This window comes from Cupressus sempervirens, chromosome 2, assembly GCF_028749045.1.
Source record: "Cupressus sempervirens isolate cs-2001-9-10 chromosome 2, ASM2874904v1, whole genome shotgun sequence".
In the NCBI taxonomy this organism is placed as follows: domain Eukaryota; kingdom Viridiplantae; phylum Streptophyta; class Pinopsida; order Cupressales; family Cupressaceae; genus Cupressus; species Cupressus sempervirens.
In genome coordinates this window covers 650,849,714-650,874,204 of record NC_143119.1, presented here as the reverse complement: position 1 = coordinate 650,874,204, position 24,491 = coordinate 650,849,714, and the positions used below count along the sequence as shown (strand labels likewise).

At 34.8% G+C, this 24,491-nt stretch overlaps 1 protein-coding gene across 2 annotated transcripts in view; it reads left to right on the top strand.

Annotated features, from left to right (window-relative positions):
• Positions 1 to 4,894: 4,894 nt before the first annotated feature.
• Positions 4,895 to 24,491, top strand: part of LOC149575053 (tRNA (guanine-N-7) methyltransferase) — a 51,699-nt gene continuing 32,102 nt past the window's right edge. The window contains exons 1-2 of one of the 2 annotated variants that reach the window (XM_089814918.1): positions 4,895 to 5,210; positions 5,528 to 5,581. In XM_089814918.1, the coding sequence (XP_089671044.1) occupies positions 4,983 to 5,210; positions 5,528 to 5,581 (282 nt within the window). In that variant the 5' untranslated portion in view covers positions 4,895 to 4,982. The remainder of the gene's footprint in view (positions 5,211 to 5,527; positions 5,582 to 24,491) is intronic. The other variant, XM_089814917.1, reaches the window with a different exon arrangement.

Below are 24,491 nucleotides of genomic sequence, written 5' to 3'. Positions count from 1 at the left end.
CAAAAAAATACTAGAGTCTATATCTGAAAAGGTTAATGGAAAAGTCATCATTGGTGATAATTCAACACATTCCATCGAAGGAATTGGAAATTACACCTTGAAACTAAAATCAAGAAATTCTCTTCTTCTCAAAGGTGTACTCTACGTACCAGGAATAAAAAGAAATCTAATCTCAATTACAACACTTGAAGATGATGGGCATAATATTGCATTCATGGACAGTAAAGTAATAATCTGGGCAAAGAACTACTCAATTAATAAAGTGAAGTTGATTGGTTAGAGAAAAAAGATATTTGTATGAATTAAATTCAGAATCTAGCCGACCTATTCAAGCCTTAATTCATGAAGCTGTAGACATAAATGAAATATGATACAAAAGATTAAGGCATCTAAATTTCAAAACCTTATCAACTATGGAGAAAATGGTTACTGGTCTACCTATACTAAATAAAAGCCACTTAAGCATATGCAATGGGTGTGCATTGGGTAAGAACACCAAAAGTCTATTTCATGATAGCACTAGAAAAACAAATAATGTTTTGGAATTAATTCATTTAGATTTATGTGGACCTATGTCTGTTCCTTCTCCTGGAGGATTCTGGTACTATATTTTGTTTATAGATGACTTCTCTAGGACAACGTGGATTTACTTCTTAAAGTGAAAAGAATCAGAAGAAATCCTAAAGAGATTTAAAGAATTCAAAACATTAACTAGAAAACTTATCAGGACATAAAATTAAAACTCCTAGAACTGATAATGGAGGAGAATACACCTCAGATTTGTTTAAAAGGTTTTGTAAAGAAACATGAATTAAGAGGGAGTACACCATTCCTTATAATCCAGAACAAAATGGGGTAGCAGAAAGAAAGAATATAACAATTATAGAAGCTGCTAGAGCTATGATATTTGATCAAAATCTAGAATATTATCTTTGGGCAGGAGCCTCTTGTATTGTTGTCTATATTCAAAACAGAAGCCCTCACTCGTACCTTAGAGATAAAACTCCTGAAGAAGTCTTTACTAAGGTTAAACCCAATATAAGTCATCTTAGGATTTTTGGGAGCCCTGTATATATCCATGTTCCAAAAGAAAAGAGAACTAAGTTATAACCCTTCAGGAGGAAAGGTGTTTTTGTAGGGTATAGTGAAAATTCCAAAGCATATAGGATTTTCATACCTGGACACAAAAACATTGAACTTAGTAGGGATGTAATTTTTGAAGAAGATCTAACATTCAAAAGAGCCCTAAATTCTGAAGAAACTTCTCCTTTACCTAGTTTTGATAGAAATCCCGAGTCTGAGTCTCAGAGGGAGAACATAGAAGAAATTGAAGATGAAATTCAAAATTTAAATATTGGAGAAACTCAAAATTCAAAGAAAAGACCACTTTGGGCCAATAAAATAGTCGAGGAAGCACAAGACTTTACTGCACCTTCTGGAACAGTCAAAAAAAGAAAAAGACCTAAAAGATTTTCTAGTTATACAATAAACATGAATTATTTGTCCAAAACAGAACCAACCAATCCTTCAGATGCTATTAAACATACTTGGAAGCTATGATAGAAGAATAACAATCTATTATGAAGAATGATGTTTGGGAAATTGTTCCAAGACCTAAAGGAAAATCTGTTGTTTCTTCCAAGTGGATATTTAAAATAAAGCATGTTGCTGATGGTAGCATTGAGAAATATAAAGCTAGATTTGTGGCCAGAGGATTCTCTCAGAAAGAAGGGATTGATTATGAAGAAATCTTTTCTCTTGTTGCCAAATTTACCTCTGTGAGAGTAGTCCTAGCAATTGCAGCATCAAAGGGATGGAAAGTACATCAGATGGATGTAAAAACAACATTCGTAAATGGAAAGATTATAGAAGAAGTATATTTGGAGCAACTTGAAGGATTTGAAACTCATGATCCTAATGTTTTTGTTTACAAGCTCAAGAAAGGTCTTAATGGGCTTAAGTAGGCTCCAAGGGCTTGGTATGAAAGAATTGATAAGTATCTCATTGGCTTAGGATTTTGTAAGAATCAAGCCGATCCAGATTTATATTATAAAAGAGATAAAGATGATACGGTAATTCTGATACCGTATGTTGATGAATTACTAATAACAAGTGATGATCATCTCATAGATCAATGCAAGAAAGATCTAAGTAGAGAATTTGAGATGAAAGACTTGGGACTCCTTCATTACTTCCTAAGACTTGAAGTATGACAAAATTCTGCCAATATCATACTTGATCAAGGGAAGTATACATTAGATATTTTGAAGAGATTTGGAATGTGGAATTGCAAGTCTATGTCGTGTCTAATGGAGACTAATCTACAAAAACTTAAAGAAGCAGCAACAAAATCACCTTCCATGTATTCTACTCTCTACAGACAGATGATTGGGTCCCTTATGTACTTAGTAAATACAAGACCTGATATTTGTTATGATGTTAATGCCTTGAGCTAGTTTATGTGTGAGCCAAAGGATATTCACTTAGTTGCAGTTAAACACATTATGAGATACTTACAAGGCACTCTTAATTTTGGGCTCAAATATGAGAAAGATGACTTAGATTTGCATGGATTCATTGACTCAAATTGGGGTGGAAGTGTTAAAGATAGAAAAAGTACTTCAGGATGTTGTTTTAGTTTAGGGTCAACAATGATATCTTGGATATGTAGAAAGCAGTCTTCAGTAACTCAAAGCTCCACAGAAGCCAAATACATTGCAGTAGCAATGGCCTCTTGAGAAGCAGTTTGGCTAAGGAAGTTACTTGTGGGATTATTCGGGCAAGCTATGAATCCTATGATTATTCATTGTGATAATCAGAGTTCTATCAAACTTTTGGTGAATCCAATTTTTCATGACAGGTCCAAGCATATTGAAATTCCTTACCATTATGTAAGAGATATGGTAGATATGAATACTGTAAAATTAGAATACATTTGCATTGCAGATCAGACAACAAACATACTCACCAAACCTCTATCTAGAGTGAAGATAGATCACTCCAGGAGAAGACTTGGTATGGTTGAATTGTAATCTGTTTGTATTCTTTAAATTATTAATTAAATAATTTTATTTGTGAGGCTATTGACTGTTATGGGCTCCACCATCTGTATTCATTATTTAAGAGGTGATGATGTCTGAGATAATGAATACTTTGATTATTTAAGAGGTGACAATCTCTGAGATAACGAATACTTGTAAAAAGACATTATGAGAGATGACGATCCCTCAGATAATGTATTAAACAACAAAGAACTACTGTTAGATCTAGGTGAGTTCAAGATCATTTGTGAAATAAGCATTTCTATGCCTATTTATCACAACTTGGATAAAGGAATAATTCATTCTTCAATCTTTATCATGTTTTTTGGTAGATCTTAACTCAAGATCAAATTGTGATATAGGATTACCAGTTCCTATGAGTCCCAACCTGGATAAATGAAGAATTTGATCATTCTTCAAATTTTATCCTGTGGGCATTGCATCATATATGCAATACTAACATCACTAGTATAAGTGATGAGACATATCACAAGATGGTTATATGACTCAGTATCTTGTGATGCTATTTTCTCAAGAAGATTCAGACAGATATAGAGTATCAATCTATGCTTATTCATCATAATTGATGATGCTAGATATGTTATCTCTCAGTATGATTATCAAGTTAAGAGGGAGTGTTAAGTTTATAACTGTGATAATCTACTAGGTCTGAGAGTGCAGACTGCACCTAATCTTCCTCCTCTTTAATATCATTTGAAGGCATTAAATATATAACAAACACCTCTTGTGATAGGCGACGATTCTTGAGATAGTTTAATATTAATTTTAACACATTGTGTTAGTTATTGATTATTGTTAACCATGCTTGCTAAGTTGCCGATTTCTGGGAGAGGGGTTTGAGCCGACTTAGGAAGGGTCATGTTCCTTTGAGGGACATGCCCTTTGGTCATGATATTAAAGGAGGGTGTTATTGTAGTTTGAGGACACATGATTTACAAGTCTGCTCCCTCAAGCAATAATACCAATTTGAATTTATTGCAGAGATAAATAATATTTCAGTAAAGAATAAAAGTTGACAACTCCTCCAAATATCAGAATATTAAGAAGATCATTTCCAGCAACAAAGGATAACCTAGAAGTCTGAATTATTTAGTACATAATTTGCAGAATCTTTACATGAATGAAGGTCAACAATTGGATTTTGTAATCTAATGACAACCTATGATGTAGAACATTTATAATTGAAATTATTATTTTTGGTTTTATACTATTTTAATAATTCTATAATAAAGTTCAAAAAAATATTTTATTTAACATATTCAAGTGAATGTTCTTAAAGTTGTCAATGGGCCGTTGGTCTACTAGTGAAGTTGAATGGTTCACAAAGAGTCTTGACGACATGGATGCCCCTCAGTCCTTGGCTCTAAGCCGAAGAGGTTCAAACATGAGTGAGTCCGTATCAAATTCCTAAATTGAACCTTCTATCCAAAAAAAAATGTTCTTAAAATTATATTTATTTAGTTGAATTCATTTTTTGAAATATTTTGAACTTCATATTATACATATAATTCTTATTTCAATAAATGAAAATTAAATTTCTTTTAAATAAGATTTATTTTAATTTGATATTTGCTTTAATAATAGTTAATACTTTAACTACAACTTACCTAATTATACATGAACAAAAACTTCAAAGCTATGACCTTGTTCTACAAATGGCTCTTCAAAACATTTAACAACCTATTTCAATATGCATTAAAAAAAATATTGGACGTTATTTAAATCTATCATATCATATTATATTCCCCACAAAATGCACCCAAAATTCATTGAAATGTTTCTAATTAAAAAAAGAGTTAAAAGTACATTTTGTCGGAAAAAGAAAGAAATAAAGCTAAATTTCTGCAGACTAGAACACCGGAAGGATTAAATTTCCTTCCTTGGCCAAAACACCACAAAGACGATTGTGCAGTCGATAAGATGACAGGAACGAGATGGGTTGCAATTTCAGCTGGTTTCTATCCCACAGCAATTCCCAAACCACAGCTAAGCAAATCCTTCGTTGTTTCAAGATTTTCCTTTGCCCAGTGGAAACATGCTAGAGCTCTATGTACAGAAAGATTAGACAATGCTGTGAGAAAAGAGAGCCGCGAGCTGGTGGAAATGGAATACGGAGAACTCAATCTTAACCAAAATATAAGAGAGAAGGTAAACTTCCTTCTCTAAATTTTCACGTATTTGTGATCGATCGAGGCCCAAAGTCGTTACCGTTTCTCCCACAAATGATTTATACTGCCTTTCGCTTTTCTATTATAATGCTTTTTCGTAGTTCTTCAATTTATTAGGATCTCAACGGTGTTCTTGATTTTTTCTCTCCAACATTTAATAATTCATTGGCGTTTGAAGTCTTCTCACAAGTCTGGGCTGGACCTTATTGTTAATTAAATTTCTTGTTGGATTGCATTCTGCTATATTATGCTGGATTTAGTTGTACTGAATTTTTGTATCTTGGTTTGCTTTTACAGTTTGGAGGTGTTCGGATTCGGCAACATGTTAACCCTCTCAAAGCATCTCTAATGGTACTATCTGTAAACCCTTATATATGTGTGTGTTTTGGTTCCGGCCTTTCTTAAATACACCGGGAATGCGAAAAACAGAGTAAAAGAGAATTTGCAAATTCCATCTATGTGAATAATATGAGGAAAAACAACTGAAAACGTAAACAAAAGTGTATTTTTATATCCCGTTTTTCGGTGAGAGATGCTGAATTTGAAAATGTATTCGCCACTATCGCGAATGGAAATTGTATGATTGACCAATACCCCACCAATAGACTTTGGGATAATCTTCTGCACTGCCCTATGTTTTAATATTAGTCGTGTTCCACGGAGTTTCGCGACGTGGGCAAACCAAGGGCCTAAGTTTGGGATGGCGGCAGCAACCCCGATATAAGTATAGTATACTTGGGAAACCAGTTGTAAAAAGACTTATAAGAATTATATTCCAAATTAAATTTTGGTAAATTAGTAAAATAATTAAATTTCAAATACTATATTCTAAGATTCAAGATTTTAATTTTAAATACTTGAATACTGAAAAGATTGACGAATGAAAATGTCAAATTGAAGATTTTTATTATATCTAAAATATCTGTTATGTCTCTGCCATGTAGAATAATTGCAGCCTGATTAAACTTCAGACACAGAGTTTCAAGGATAGGGACAGGGATGGCAGGACATGTTTCTGGTATGGGGATAAATTGGGGCCATTTTTAGGGAACAGCACGGAATGACTATTAAAATAGAGGAATTTAAAAAAATAGTGAAATTTCAAATATGCATACTATAATATTGATAACTATAGATATTGTAAAAGCTATTCATTATTGTAGAAACTTTCATTGTCAATGTGCATGCATATTATATTTAAAAAATTAAATAATAACAAAAATGCTCAAGGCTCCAAGTTTTAATCATGAAATGACATAAATTGTGAATAATAAACATGGAACTAAGAAAATATAATAATATATCGCTGTCCATAATAGCAGATGGTATATCTAAGAGTTTAAATCAAGTACATTTGATGCGCTAACCTCCTCATTCAACTTCTGTCCTTTCCTTGACCAGCTGCTCCTTCTGTTGCTGCTCTTCTCCTTCATTGCAATGTGAAAATGAATTTTTTTTCTTCTGTTTGTTTATTTTATGCTAGATTAGTCTTTGGTGTTGTATAATGTGGTTTGGGTGTCCTTGTGGATCTGACCAGCCTTTCCTTCAAATGAAAAAATGTATTTTTTTAAACTGGCCATCGAGAAGTGGCCTAGGCTGGAGGGCATGGCCAAGGAAGGAGTCCTTTGGCCATCCAGAGACTTGTGGCTGTCCCCCATGCCCCCGACCCTTCTCAGAGCTGTCCTGGAAACATTTCTCGAGTTTTGCATAGATTGGGGACAGGCAGGGTACTTCAAAATATTGTCCCCATACTGTCCCCAGTACTGGAACAGGGGTACCAGCATCGGGAATAGTGAATTTATAGGCCATGTTGGATGTCAATGTGCCATCACAACTTTTATATAATTACCTAGATGGTATATCTAAGAGTTTAAATCAAGTACATTTGATGCCCTAACCTCCTCATTCAACTTCTGTCCTCTCCTTAACCAGCTGCTCCTTCTCTTGCTGCTCTTCTCCTTCATTGCAATGTGAAAATGAATTTCTTTTTCTTCGTTTCATTTATTTTATGCTAGATTAGTCTTTGGTGTTGTATAATGTGGTTTGGGTGTCCTTGTGGACCTGACCAGCCTTTCCTTCAAATTAAAAAATGTATTTTTTTAAACTGGCCATTGAGAAGTGGCCTAGTGATGCAAGGAGGGATAGGGAAAACTAGAGCCAAAGGCACACCCAGCTCTTCGAACCACCCTGCAAGAGTTAACACAATGGAAGCAAACACAAAGAACAACAACCAAAGGAGGAAGAAGAGTAAAATACTTTTATTGATTCTTCAAATATTCAACATACATGCCTAGCTGTAAGGTCTTCTAGGTTACGGCCAAATACAAATACATTCAAATCCAAGATCCAGCAGCAAATTCGCACTTTCCAGTTCTACTCTCGAATCCTCTCTCTGAAAACTGCCTAAAAACTCTTCACTCCTAGCTCTAAGCCTAAACAGTCTATTTATACTAGCCAAAACGGCTTACAAATCATTCTAGAACATGGAGAAGCCACAAGTATGATCTCAGCAAATATTAAATGAAAATAAACTTAACATTAAATACACAAGTCGGCCTGCATCAGCAATTAACTGTCCTGAAATCGATGTCCGAGCAAAATCATGATATCTCATAGCTCCCATTGAGTTAGAACTCGTGCTTCGAATTGTGGGCAGATATCTAGGTCCTTTACAACCCCTTAAGTGCGCAAAGTCTGATTCATTAAGGAAAAGTGCGCATCCATTCCGAAAGTTGAGCACAGAAAACTGTCGCGCAAAACTGCCAAAAATCGATGTTCCGGAAGAATTTCCATATCTCCCAACTCATAAGGAGTTAAAACTTGCTCCTTGGACCATAGATAGTACTCTAGGCCCTCTTCAATCCTTGAAGTGCGCAACCCTTCATTCATTGTGGAAAATTAATTACACGGTCTGCAACAGGCACCCAGAAACCAGAAAACACAGTTTCAGCAGAACCCAGTTTCAACAACAAGATAAAAACTCAAAACATGCAAGATAGTAGTGCAACCCAGGATGCTCTTGCATCACCTAGGCTGGAGGGCATGGCCAAGGAAGGAGTCCTTTGGCCATCCAGAGACTTGTGGCTGTCCCCTATGCCCCTGACCCTTCTCAGAGCCGTCCTAGAAACATTTCTCGAGTTCTGCATAGATTGGGGACAGGCAAGGTACTTCAAAATATCATCCCTGTACTGTCCCCAGTACTGGAACAGGGGTACCAGCATAGGGGATATTGAATTTATAGGCCATGTTGGATGTCAATGTGCCATCACAACTTTATATAATTACCTAGTTAAGCATAGGTGATTGAACGTATGCAAGAGGCCGACCCAAAATAAGGGCAATAACATTAGCAGTGATTAATCAAAGAATGCTGACTTAGTTAATTGAAATTATCTAAAGGATGTTTGCAGAAATAAAATAAATAAGGCTCACCTAGAATGGTCGCCACGTGTCACAGAGTCACACCTCTTGGGCCTTGAAATGGTATAAATGGGGGTGTCATTGGAAAACATATGGAATTGCAGACCCTAAATTCAGACAAGCATATTAGGAATACAGACAGCTTTGAATAGATTGAAGTTACGCTTCAAGTCTTATTTACCTATTAAATTGCCAATCATCAAGGCAGATATGGATAAGCATGTACAGCAGTCAATACATAAAGTAAACTTCAAGTAGCCTGAGTAGTAAAAGAAAGGCATATTGAAGAAATAGTAATCAGTATATGAATTCAGACCAATGATTCAGAATAGCAAATATAAATAGAGATCGAACCAAAAGCAGCAAGTTAACAGATAATAGAATTGAAGAAAGACTTCTGCTCGAATACATAAGACAGTTACAATCTGCAAATGATGGGGGATCGATCAAGTAGGACTGTCAATAAGTGAATAATATTCAGCATACGGTCCCTATGCATTATATAAGTGTTTGGGTCTGATGCATGATGCATAGACTCTGATCTTGCTGATTTGCTATTTTATCTTCCACATAGGAATCGTATTAATTAACTGTTAGCAAGAGACACTCTATTCTAGCTTGCATGTTGTCATTGATGGCAACACTACATGATTCTGTTTGTCTCTTACCATCACTGAAGGTTATCAAAGGTCAAAAGACAAAAATGTCCAATTATGGCAGAACAGAGACAGTGGGCAGGAAACAGAGAAAGCTTTGGTAAGGACAGTTATGATGAAATATTGAAGAGTGAACCTAGGGGGATGTATTCTATCCTATTCTAGCTTTGTGACAGTTAGTGATGATAGGTGATGAAGTTATGATAGACTTGATAGAAAACAGAGGAGAACTGAGTCAGTCAATTAGTAAATCAATCATTGATCCTGACTGATTGATGATCAATGATGTTTTCCAGCTTGTGATGATAGAGCCGACACAGTTGAAGACATCCATGATAGTTATCGAGGATAGGAAAAGTTTTGTGTGAAGATCTGGCTGACATCATATGTACCTAATGTTTTGTTTTTGAGCTGACCCATGAAGAACATATCCTTGATACAAGGTATATAAGATAGAGTTTTTTGAGTTGAGGAAGGAAGATTGTAGATGATAATGCTATGATGGGTATTGTACATGCAAAGGAACAGATTGCAGAGGCTAGGTGAGCAGCGTAGCAGAGTTTTGATGTGTAATTAGATGTGCAATAACAAGCATAGTTTGTGCTGATTCCCAGTTCATCTTTGGATTATAATTCATTTGTGCTCATGTAAGGCAATGAGCTTTCCCATATTGTAAATTGAGCATTATGATCTAGACAGTGCACCTGTATGCAAGTACATACCTATTGTACTAAATACCCTAACAGGGTACTTTTAGTAGAGTAATTTGTTGGTTCCATTCCGAACGTGGTTTTTCCCTTAACAGGGTTTCCACAATAAATACTATGGTGTCATAATTTTGTGGATGCTTGTTTCATACTCAAGTTGTTTACTTTGCATTTTGGTTTGTTTATGTTTGCACACTTAAAGTTAAAAGTTGCAGAACATGATTCACCCCCCCTCTTAGTGTTCATTGATTCTAACATTTACATGTTTACATATATATTTCATTGCTATTATGGTGTTATGCTTAATGAATTGTATACTAGATTCCTTCGCACTTTCATCAAATCTACTGTCCCATCATGTAGGGGTGATATGGAACCTGCAAGGAATGCAAGCTACATAAGGTTCATTCGAGTACCAGGGAAAATGAGAGGGATTGAGTGATCAAATGACAGGTGTCATTTTGCATTCTTGAGCTCAATGGATAGGCTCAAGTCATCTTGTTTGATCCCCCACGCTACCACATGATGTGCATGGGTTATCGGGGAAGATCTTAAGGGAATTCCTCATGCTTAATGATGGAATATATTTAAGGTATGCAAGGAGCACCTAAGTTCCATTTGAGTAGTGGTGATCCGAGAGTAATAAGTAGGCCGAATAGCAGGTGTTATTCTATGCTCTTGGGCTTGATGGAAAGGAATAAGCTCGAGGTGCCTTATATGTTTGTCCAAGGAAATCCATCAATGAAATTAGTTATATATGAATATCATATAATGAAGTTAATGATCCTAACCTTATTGGGAACGATGTGTTTTATGGATTATGTTTCAGTGATTACCTAACATAAGTGTAGTGGCTCAACTAGGATCCATCTTATTCCACAATTGGTAAGTAATATTGCTAACTTAATTCCATTTCTTGCTTTACTTGGTATTGAAAGTAGGGAAAAAACAAGGGGATTGGAAAAGGGGGCATTCCAATATCATAAAGATGATTACAATGAGTAAATGATATATCAAAATAAGTACACAATGTCAAAACGTAGGGAAGGGAGGCCTCAGATCATCCCCAAACTCCTCGTCATTGTAACTAGTGGACTCTTCATTGTCAAGCTCCACCAAACTAACAACGATCAGCCTTGAACCTAAAGTAGTAACATCCTCATCATTCTGTGTTGGCTCGTCTGGCTCTACATTCCATTTGTGTTGCGGGGCTCTCTTTGTACACAAGTGTCTTGTGGTCAATGAGACACAAAACGTTGTATTACAAACACAAATTTCTCTACTCTCTTAGAGGTGAGTTCATTCCTTTTAAGAGAGTGGATGAAGCTATAGGTAGACTAGTCCCTCTCAGTAGTTGAAGAACTCAAAATTTGAGATAGCAATCAAATGGCTAGATTGGTAGTCGAGGATTTCAGTCCATGGCAATTCCTTCACAAAATTGGGTTGTCTAGTGCCATAGTTGCTATGTCTATCTTGGCTGCTTTAGAATAACCCCTAAGAGACAAATTTTGTCCTCTCGATGTGAATTGTGCTGGTATCTGTAGGAGTACACACCTTCTTAATGGCCCTAAAGAACACTACATTCACCTCAACATCTTGTATTGGTGCAACTCTGCTAGGCCTAATCTTGTACCACTTAGAATTTAGTGCATAGGCAACCATGTGCATGGGAGTATTGAGCCAGCTTCTCTTATCTCTGATGGATGATTGGCTGACTGTGCTCATTGTAGAATGCTAATGTGGGGTCCTCTTACATGACAATCCTCATCAGGTCAAGCATAGAATCAATGCATTCATACAGCTTTCCAAGATTATTTGCATTCGTCTAATGCCTCCTTTTTGGGATTGCTCTAAATCTTACTTTTGAGTATGTTGTTATGATTTAGCAGACTGAGTTTATGCTGATTCCTTTTTGGATACTGATTGCTGCTTGATAAATGCTTATGTGGATTGGATCAATTTATGTGCATGATTTTGGAATGATTACTTGATCTCCTTGATTTCTTTGAATGATATCTCCTTTATACATTATTGATAAAAGGTTCACTGTCTTTCATATAGTACCCAAAATTTATCACCATTTGATGTCCTCGTCAAATGAAACTTTCTCACCATTATATCTTCCAATATAGGGGAGGGTCACACATCTTCATCATGTCTGCAAACCCTTTGCAATGGTCACAACCTTTTGCAGTTACTATCCTTTGGAAGAGTCACAATCCTTCATCATTGCTGCCCCTTTGGAAGTCACTTCTTTATTCTCTTCCCCTTCCTTTATTCTTCCACTAATCCTTCCTTTAATCCTATGTTCCCTCTTTTCTTCCTTTGTTAGTATTAAATGAATTCTTCTCCCTTTTATATCTCATGCTTGAGGGAGTCACAACTCTTCATGGCATGCCTTTTTATCATATTATATTATTTTTATTTTTATTATTATGAGTTTTTATTAAATCCTATTTCAAAAAGGGGACATTATAGTCCACACTGCCCTAGATTGGTTGTCCTCAAGCAATCTTGCTTTTAATTATAAAGTAATCATAAAAACATATGGAATAGAAACACATTAGGTATGAACTAAGCACATAGCATACACATGAAATCACAAGGTATGCACATGAATATATGCAGAGATAAAGCATCAGACAAAGCCTTATGTATGCACTTGAATGTATGTAGACACAAAGAAGACACAAAAAGCACGAGTATACACATGAATGCATGCAAACATAGAGAATATATGCCAATACGTGTGTTGTTAGATCTCTTTTTTGAGCCAAAAGGTACTCAAACCTCAATTTTGCTGCTCATAATCCATTTCAAGCTAGAAAGTGGGATTAATCTTGCTGCTCATAATCCATTTTGAGCTAGAAACTGGGCCTAACCCTCATCTTGCTGCTCGTAATCCATTTGAGCTAAAAGTAAGCCTAAACCCCATCTTATTGCTCATAATCCGCTTCAAGCCAAAAAGTGGGCCTAATCCCATCTCCCTTTTTTCCTCTCCTAATCCGCTTGGAGCTAGAAAGTGGGCCGAATTCCATCTCTCTGCTTGTAATCCATTTTGAGCTAGAAAGTGGGCCTAACCCTATCCTTCTGCTCATAATCCATTTGGAGCCAAAAAGTGGATCTGATCCCATCCTTTTGCTCATAATCCATATTGAGCTAGAAAGTGGGCCTAATACCATCCTTTTTCTCATAATATATTTTGAGCCGCTCATAATTCATTTTGAGCCAACAAGTGGGCTTGATCCCATCCTTTTGCTCATAATCCCCATTGAGCTAGAAAGTGGGCCTAATACCATCCGTTTTCTTATAATATATTTTGATTCAGAAAGTGGTCATAACCTTATCTTTTTTTGCCCGTAATCCATTTAGAGCTAGAAAATGGGCTTAGCGATTTAGAGCCAAAAAATGGGTCTAACTCCATCTTGCTGTTCCTAAGCCATTTATGTTAAACAGCATGGATCGTTTTTGCAAATGTAATTATATTGCCATTGTTATAGATATTTTCCAAATGTAGATTTGCGGACTCATAAATATGAGACTAGACATGTCTCATGAAGAGATATGTCTCTATAGTTAATCATCATTAGTTAGTGTATTAATAATATAAATAACCATATATATATATATATATAATGATGATTTACCATCAATAATGGATCTCATGATCATATCAATTTGACTGTAGCTACAAACTTAACACTCCCTCTTAGTTAGGAAGGATTGATATAGAACATATTATATTCTTGAGTATATGAAGAGATATCATATATTCCTAGAATGGCATATTTAAGGATGTCAACATAAATCCATCAACACACATACACACACACACACACACATATTAACATATATTACATATGGAATTGGCTTCGATTTACAATGGAGCTAAATTTCTCAACACTTCTTCTTTAGCAAAGAGGGAATTGAAGAAAATTCTCTAACTTTAATGTAAGTTTAAACACCACCTTAAGTGTGGTCTATAATAAATTTATGTTATGGTGTTTGGCAAGATCCGGCCCAAAGAACCATAACAATTTAATTTCATGGTGTTCGGCAAAATTTAGCTCGAAGAACCATGATAACACTTGCTTCAACACATTTTGGTGTTAGGAGATAGGTCTACTATTGATAAGATTGTCACTTTTCAATAGTTACCTTCTGTTCGTTATCATAACTTCCGGCACTGCGAGACAACAACTTAATGTAGTTTGTTATGATAACAGGTCCAATTATTGATAAGATCGTCACCTTTCAATAGCTCCCCTCTAAATATATACATCAATGAAAGATCGTCACCTTTCATGACATAGTCACAACAACATCATGTAGTAACTCACATGGTATCCACCATGAACCAAGTTAGAGGGTGGACCCACCATAGCTGCTACTAGAGGGTGGAACAAGGGTTTTCACCTCAAACTTCTCTCTCATAGAGGATAACACATGACAAAGAATTTCTCGTAGAACTTCTCCTCATAGAGAAGATATCATCTACAAAGGATTGCATCTCAAAATTTCTCCCTTTGAACATCGATCCTGGGAAGTCAGGTCCTCTAGTTACTTCCTCATAATCTCTCTTTACCCAAGGATGCCTGTTAAACTCACTCTAAATCTGATATCAATCTTTTGATTTTCTAGTGATAAGTCAATACTTCCTCATAATATACATAGGAGTAGGCCCATAAAAATCATGCTGTCACACATGTATTTCTAGACTCCCCCTAAGTATCAATCTTCTAGGTTGCTGCATTGCTTTAGAAAAAGTGTCATACTCCCTCTTAATGTAGAAGAATCTCATCATCTCAATCATCAAAGATGTTTGCTTCAAGAGCCTCTTTTTATCCCTCTTGATCATCAGGGTCTTTGGACCTACTATCATTAGATTGAGTCTGCACAATATTAGGTAACATATGTAAGTACCAAACTTCTTTTCCATAAAGAAAAGATCAAGGCAAATAACCCTTATAGTATGTATAGAATTACAAATAAATGTAAAAGATAAAAATACTTATCTACACATGAAGATTCATAAATTGTCTTTTTAGATTGTTTGAGAATGGAACATCTCCCTCTAAATAAGGTTCAATTGGGAATGGAACTTTGACTATTATTCCCCCCACAATGTAAAACTTCCACTCATTCTTATATTGTTGAACAATTTTGTATCAAATATGACAACTCCTCTCTAAGTTCCAACTTGCTCTTTTTATCCATTGAAGGTCCAAACATCATTTAGCTTAACAGTAGAAGCGAACATGTCCTTCCATTTTGTCAAACTCGTCCACAATACGCCAATATCTTGATTGAGTATGATTGTGCCACATGAATGACTCTACAACTCATACGTCGAGTTTCATTTATCAAAGAGAGATTCGTAGATGGTTCAAATGAATTCTTAAAACTTCATTAACATCTCACAACATCTCAAATTTCCTTTGTTTCATGCAAAGGTATTTGTTAGATCTTTTGATTAAGCCTATATTATGCATCACATAAGATTGTCATCATATATATTAGGGGGCAGACCCATTAAAATCACATAGTCCTTGAGGTATATTCATGAATCACAATCATCTTGATTGCTACAATTTATTGATCACTAAAGAATCCATCTCAACATGGTTTACTCCCTCTCAATCAATATGATCGAGATCACCGAAGGTTCACTGAATCATATCCTCTATTTTATTGCTCTCTTTCAAGGTTACCTCTAATGAAATGTCAAGCTCCCTCTGAATCTCAATCTCCCTCATCTTGTAGTAACATTCTCGGAGGAAAGGATCAAAGCACACAACTCTTATAATATAAATATAAATAAGAATGTTAAGATTAATTAGAATGTTAGTAATTTCACTCATGCTTATTGCTAACAATAACATAAATAATTTTAACATAGCTCTTTAGTTTATATTTCCAATAAATGAAATAAGAAAACATAATACTCAATCTTTACTTTTCATACTCCCATAATGAATCTCTTTATATTTAACAAAATTATAAATTGTCATCGTTTCCTTACACTATCAAATATCTACCATTATATGTTAATAATGCAAGGAATTAAAAAATATATAATTACCTTGGACTATTTAGCATATCATAATTATGTTCAAGTTAAATAAGAAAAAACATTAATGAACATACCTCTTGAATCTAAATTAAAGATGCATTTAATATGTTGTTACCCGCATCAATGGTCATATGCATGCACTTCGTGCGACATCTTTACTTTTCAATGGTTCTGCCCATCCTTACATATCGCCTTTATCTTTCTTTATTTCACATTATAGCCTAGTTCATAGTGGGTCACCTTTCTACGTGTCATGCTAGGTAAGAATTTGTATGGTGACTTATTTGTCACCTTGACATACCCTTTGATTATCGGGTCGGTCACCAATTTGCACCATTACATATACCATTGCTTTTAATGTATATATCTTTCACCCTCTTACAAGATATCATATTGATCTCCTCAATCCTTTATATCGCACTTGATTGGATTGGTAAGCGAAAGCTTATCTCTATATCACTGTAAACCCTTGTTTTAATATCTTTGAAGGTTTCATGATTGATGGTGATCTTGCCTGAACTCACTTTACATGGTTTATATGTTGAGCCCTCACTTATTCATTGGTATGGTCCACTACACGTGGTTTTGAAATGCTAAATAAATTATACTCACCCATATTTAGATTGAATGCAAATGTCACGTAATCTCTTCTTCATACGGTTCTTTCCCGTGATTGGTCTTTCTATCCTTATGGGTTTGTTGCGTACGGTTAAGGGTCTTTGTACTTCCTTTTCGGTCGATTAATGTTAGTATATATTATTCCCTATATTATACATGTCCATGTGCAATATCCTTTGTGATGTTGAGCTACTATTTCCTTTTGCAGTTTATCATGGTGCTGCATATGCTTCATACTCTTGTAATATTGTTATAGTAACTGCTGAAGGTATTACGAATAGTGTAACTGCTATGTTTGCTGACTGGATGTCATTTCTTCATTTTGATCGCTAATTGGTCCATGTCCAAACCCTTATCTCCATGATATGGAATATTTTATATGTAACTAGAATTAATAGAAGCTCGCGGTTTGTGGTCACAACACAACGCCTCATTTGGATCTCAATTCACAGCAGTATTTTGATAATTCCTGCCAATTCAGTAGCTTGATTCTTTCTAAATGTTTTCTTCCCATCTTCGGTGCCATCCTTTGTCTTTGACGATGATTTTGATAATTTTTGTCTCTTCTTGAGGATGCAAGATAGAATCTATAACAATTGCATATCCATAGATTCCATCATTCACAAAATTCAAACTATATTAAGTTTATTTGACGCTTCCGAAATAATATCACATGAATCTGTTTTAGTGCTATCTGTAATATCGATGAAGTCAGAGTATACATTCAGTAGACGATATGTTTAAAAATAGAGACTTCAAACACAAACAGGCTGAAGAGAAATTTATTTTTCGACAAGCTCTCCGAGTCTCCTTAATGTTATTCATACTAGACAAACACGATACTCAGAAACTCAATAAATATTTTGCAAACATCGATAACATACATAAGTGCCTCTACTGTCATAATACAATGTTCAAGATTTGTTATGATATCGACATGCTCCTTCCTTTATGGTATCGTGTGATCCGATTTGAAATATTTAGAATCATAAATGTTAAACACTTACAATGATATGTATGTAATCAGATGCCATTATGAGTTCAACTTGTCGCTTGGCAATCCATATTAAAACAACACATCCAACTATCACTACATAGATTGTTTCTGCAAATCCATCACTTGCTTTATATTTGCAGCCTTGCTCTGATACCATGTTAAGTAACATAGATCGTTTCTGCAAATGTAATTATATTGCCATTGTTATAGATATTTTCCAAATGCAGACTTGAGGACTCATAAATATGAGAGGAGTAGACATCTCTCATGAAGAGACACGTCTCTATAGTTAATCATCATTAGTTAGTATATATATATATATATATATATATATATATATATATATATATATATATATATATATATATATATATATGATGGAGTTAGGCAAATGGATACATATATGAGCATATGGAGTTAGGCAAATGGATACATATATGAGCATATGGGAGGATTAGGCCACATTCTAGCTCTAAATTGTTAAGATTGTAGTTACAGTCAAATTGATATGATCATGAGATTCATTATTGATGGTAAATCTCATGATCATATCAATTTGACTGTAACTACAATCTTAACAATTTAGAGCTAGAATGTGGCCTAATCCTCCCATATGCTCATATATGTATCCATTTGCCTAACTCCATCTATTTTCTCATGAGCTATTTAGAGCCAAAAATGCTTGAAGAGAAGTAGTGATAGGGCTATTTTCAAGCAAGCATCACATACCACAGTGCCTACAAAGCTGATAGATTTATTATAAGATTTCTGGAAGTAAAGGAGACTAAAACTAATGTTCATATTATTTTGTGACAAGGAGCGTACACATGCTCACCTATTGTTAGAACTTAGAAGACACAATGTCAAGTGAAGGAGAGCATATTAAACAAAGAGGAAACCAATAGTAGAGCCTCCATTGTTAGAAAATCAAGTGATCGAATCTATGCCTAAGTCCTACTAATGAACCTAACTTGATATTGATAGTACAATAGTATGTCCCACCATTTTGCCAATGTGGGACAGTCAGTCAATCTAATGTCCCCAAATTTTGTCCTAGATTACAATCTTTTATTTTAAGAAAGTAGGGTTTAGAGATACCTTTTTGGTTTAATTGATGTCGTACAAGCAAGTTGGAAATCATTAATAAATATAATACTTAGAAGTTGTTGAGTCAGAAATAAATATATATTGAAAATGCAGATCGAATCAGTAGAATGCTCGAATCAGATTTAAGATGTATCAATCATAAAGGTGATAAGGTAGGATCACTTGATGAGGTGCCCTAGTGATCCCTTACCCTAGGCTCAAGAGAAAATATATCATGCCTCTTGGTCTCTTGTGGCCTGCACCATCCATAGAAGGTGGTACCTAGTGTCATGTGCACTCACCGTTTCCCTCTGTAATGTACCAAAATTATGAGAGTATCCAAATTTTGCCTTAGATTGCAATTTTTTATTCAAAGCAGGTAGGGTTTAAAGACACCTTTTTCCTTTGATTGAGATCCTGCGAGTAAGTTAGGAATCATTTATAAACATTGTATTGGTATAATTTCAATTTTCAACACTTTGCATGAGAAGCCGCGTGAGGAGAAATGCTTGTTATGGAGATAAAAATAAGTATTTTAAATATAGAGCTGGTATTTTGACTTCTCCCACTTGCAAGGGAAGAATTGCAGTTAGAGATACATTTTATTAAAAATAATTTTTTCATAAAAAGCTAGTGCATGAATATATGATTTCTTTTTTGGCATTCAATGTGTCAAAGATGGTCTATTTATTGAGGTAAAATTGTAATGTTTTCTTACCTCTGATCTATATGATCATCTGATCCTTCATTCATATGATCAAAAAGGGTTTGTAATTTTGTTCAAATGAATATAAAGATTTATTAGCTGTTGAGCAGCAACTTTTGTGTGTGTTTCTAATTTCTTCATACGATATCAAAGTAGGTTCGAGAAGTTATTGAGTTAAAAATATTACAGATTGTGGGTGTGAAGTTTGAAGAGTCTGAAAACAAGGATTGTAGAAATTGCGGACAGAGGACAAAGGCTACACCAATGTTGTGGCTCATCAAAATGATATTGTCAAAGTTGATAGGATGAAGACAACCCTACTATTAATGCAGATGCCACCACCAAAAAGATGTGAAGCCAATCTCATAAGAGGGAGATTGAGGACTCCAAATGGAATAGGATTGTCAAAGGATGAAGCCACCTCTAGAAGAGGTGAAGCTAATCTCATAAGAGGAGACTGAAGTCAATGGGATTAAATGTCCAAAGAAAGAGGAAGTCCGACCAGCAAGAAGCAAGGTCAATGAGATTGAAAGATTGTCGTCTTTCAAGACTCTATTATCCCTTTCAAGATAGTAGTTGCAGATCTGAACATGTTGATTTGCATGATGTAAGCTTCAAGTTTCACAAAAGGCTTGAAGGGGCTAGAAGCCAAGAATTTTCCAGCCAAATTTGCTAGATAATGCATTCAAGTAGGAGAGAATCCTGCTAAAGTTGGAAGAAAAATAACTGTTTTGTGTTGCTTGCATTAGTGATTGAAATTAAAGGGAAAATTGTTGGTATATAAATTTTAATACTTTGCATGAGAAACTATGTGAGGAGAAATGCTTGTTATGGAGATAAAAATAATTGTTTTAGATATAGAGCTGGTATATTAATTTCTCCCACTTGCATGGGAAGAATTGGAGCTAGAGATGTATTTTTCTAAAAATATAGTTTAAAAAAAAGCTAACTATAGTTGTGTATGAATATGCATGATTGCTTTTTTGGCATTCAATGTGTCAAAGACTAATATTTATTGAGGTAGAACTGTAGTGTTTTCTTATCTCTGATCTATATGATCTAGAAGGGTTTGTAATTTCATTTGAATAAATATAAAGATTTAATAGCTGTTAAGCAGCAATTTTTGTGCGAGTTACTAATTTCTTAGTGCATATATTGGAAATGCAGATAAAATCAATAGATTGCTTGAATCAGATTTAAGATGTTTCAATCATAGAAGTGATAAGGTAGGATGAGTTGATGAGGTGTCCTAGTGACCCTCCACCCTAGGGCCAAGAGCAGATATATCATCCTTCATGGCCTCATGTGGCCTGTGCCATCCATATGAGGTGGTGTATCTAGTGTACTTTCCTATCACCATTTCCCTCAGTCTTGTTACTTCTATCTTACTTCCAATGATTGAGCATCTCTATGCATTTATTCACCATGATAGAGGTTACGAGTGACATTCACAATGGGGTGTCTGGATTGTCCCTCCTTCCTAAGCCCAAAGGCAGTCCCTTTGCCCCCCTTCAGCCTCATGGGACAACTTATTGATATACTTTGGGGTGGTGTGCGGATAAGGTGAGCATCGTTGTTTCCCCTAGTCTGTTATCTCATTTCCCCTAAATCCTACAATAAGATATCCCAAATCAGGAATGCAATATATTAAATCAATGTTATGCAGATTATCTTTACACATGTCTGTATATCTATGTATGTATAAACAATCACATAATATCATACCTCTGAACTGCATACATAATTCAATAAAGACAGTCATAAATATATGTGCCACATAATATTCATACCGAGATTGCAGGTCTGAATTATTATTATAATCTGCTCTTATCTTTTTATGTCTTGTCTTCTATTTTCAATGATTGAATGAATGAATGTGGTTATGATAGTGTGACACTTAAATGATTGATGTTTGACTTTGAATCATAGAAGCTGAAATTGGGAAAGGCTCTCGATTATTCCTGATTAATTGGCAATCAGGGGTTGGCTCGTCCCCTTCACCCCCCAGTCAATCAAGTCTCACTCAACAATTATTTGGTGAAAAATATGGGAATAGTAATTTTTTTTTTTTGATAAATTGGTTGCACAAATCGGTTAAAATCCCTACCAAAATTCCTGAAAACATAAACCCTAAAATGCACGAAAATTAAAGCAATCATTTGTGATAAAATCCAATGCAGGTTTTGTGAGATAAAACAGATTTCTCTGACGGTGTAGGTCGACGCTAAAGCCATGGGCGAAGGGAGACAGAGCCAGAGCTGATGGGGACAACCAGTTTTTTTTTTGAATTAGTAATGTCTATTTTGAAATTTTCATAGATATTTTACTATTTAGATTATTTTCATTTTTTTGAAATCATTAGTATTTCGTGAGATTGAAAAAGATTCATGGTTATATTTTAATACTGTATTCTTTGACTTAAAAAACCTATAATTAATACTGTAATATTATATTTTTTTAGTTGTTTTTTAATTAGTTTATATTTTTTAATTTATATTTATTCTGTATATTTTCAAGACAGCTTAGTTTTTCATTAAAACAGTATTGTATTTCTCATACTGTAAACATATATTTAATATTGTAATTATGCATTCTTACTATAACAGTACTGCCTTAAAAATATTTTGTAGCCTGTTAATATAAATACTGTTAAAACTAAATATATACTATTAATACTATAAATATATTAATAATACTGAAGTTATTTTTAATACTAATATATATGGCAATGTCAGAGTAAATATATATTAGCTTTTAAGACAATAATATTCAAAATATTTAGGTATGCAAAAAATAGTACCTAAATAAACATTATTTTTCATAGAAAATATATACAATAAAAATAAAAATGAATTTAAAATTTATACCAAAAAAATATATCTATACTAAAATGTGCACACACACATATATAGAGTATATATGCCATTTTATATTCTGTATGGATTTCACTGTATACAATTTTATATGCATTTTAGTTTTTACTGCATATATTCTATATAAAAAAGATTTAGGTATAAATTGTGTGTATAAATTTGTAGAGTTACTCTGTATAATTTTAGCATATTCTACAAGTGAAATAAATAAATTATATGTATTCACAAAAAAAATTGAATACATAATATTTGCATTAAAAAACTGAATTAAAATGCTTGTGTTGATTCTCGATCACAATGTTGCCCACGAAAGACTTTGCATGGACACATTGGACACCGATTGTCCGTAGTATAACAAAGGTTAAAAGCAATTGGTGTCTACATGAAGTCATTGGTGGAATTTACTGCTTCAAATGGCATTTGTCAAAAGGAGTGGGAAATAACACTACAATATGTGCTGAATGCCTTGCAAATAATGTCTATGAGGCTAAAAGAGCTCTTGATGGAGTTACTGATTGCAATGCCAAAAAAAGGCAAGAATTGGGACTGAAATAGGATAGGAGAGGGTTTAAGGAATCTGAGACTAGTGAGAGAGCACCTACTGCAACATATGGTCCAAATACAAGTGGAGGGTACATCAATGCATTCTTTGCACCTTGTACTGCACTAGGATCACAAACCACTTTGGAGAGTATGGAGTGGAGGAAAATTTTCTATAAACAGACAATAAAGGGTATTCCAATTTTTTTCCCCTCTACCTTGACATTCCATGCTTGTAAATCTCCATATTGGCAAGCTATGATGGGTGGTGTTGCAGCCATAGGGCCCGTGTCTAAAGCCATGTCTTATGATACGATGTGAGTTGCATACTCAATGATGCAGTAAAAGATGTTCAACATGTTGAAGACCATCAGTTAGACTGGGCTAGTAGTGGGTGCACTATCATGTCGGATAGATAGATAGAAGGAATCAAATCCTCATCAACTTCCTCGTCTCTTCTGATAGAGGCACTCTATTTTTGAAATCTGTGAATGCATCAGATACAATGAAAAATGCAACTGCATTGTTTGAGATGCATGACTTGGTAGTCATTGATTTTGGGCCACAGAATGTAGTTTATTTTATTGCAGATAGTGTTGCGGCTTGTGTTTCTGCTAGGAAACTCATGACAGAGAAATACCTCTCTATGTTTTTACCCCATGTGCAACACATTGCCTCCAAGAGGACATTGCACTACAGACTCCAGTTCAACAAAAAATGAACTTGAGATGCTTGGAGACGCTTGTTTTTTTTTTGCCAAGTGGATGGACTCATGATTTTCAAATCAAACAGATGACATGAGAGTGGTAGAGTACATATATTCTACCATTTTTTTGGGAAGTAATTGAGCAAGTGGTAAAATTTTCAAGGCCTCTAGTAAAAGTCATGAGACTAGTGGATGGATACCAATCCCCAATGGGATATTTGTACGAGGCCATTGATAGGGCCAAGGAGGTGATGAAGGGTAGGTTGGCAAATGACAGGATGGGGTTATGGGCTGTTATGGGACAATTGATAGGAGATTCGATGGACAGATGAACTCTCCTTTCCATGCTGTAGGATAGTTTCTCAATCCATCATTGTTCTACAACACAGAATTCAGAGAGATTGTTGTTGTGATCACACAAGGCTTGTTCAAGGTGATGGAAAAAATATTTCTAGGCAAAGACCAATTGACGAAGCTATGTCAGAGTTGCAAATGTATAAGCAGGCAAGGAGATGATATAATATAAGAATATTTTCTTCCTTTCTCCATATCCATCTCAAATGAACTTTCCTCCTTTTAATACTTATTTTGAGGGAGTCACATCCCTTCATTACATATCACTTGACATTTAATTAAATCTATTTAATTTATATTATATATATATATATTTTGATCGGTAAACGGCCAAGGCCATGATGATATATTATTATTAATAAAATAATTACAATAGCGTTCCATCGTTCAAATGGGCACTGGTAGGAAAGAACGGGGAAAGAAAACCTCCAGTCTCGCCCGGGACCATAGTCCTATATTATTACATCATAAAAGCGGCATACCCCAGTCAAAATATCCAAATTATACATTACAACGCAAATATTT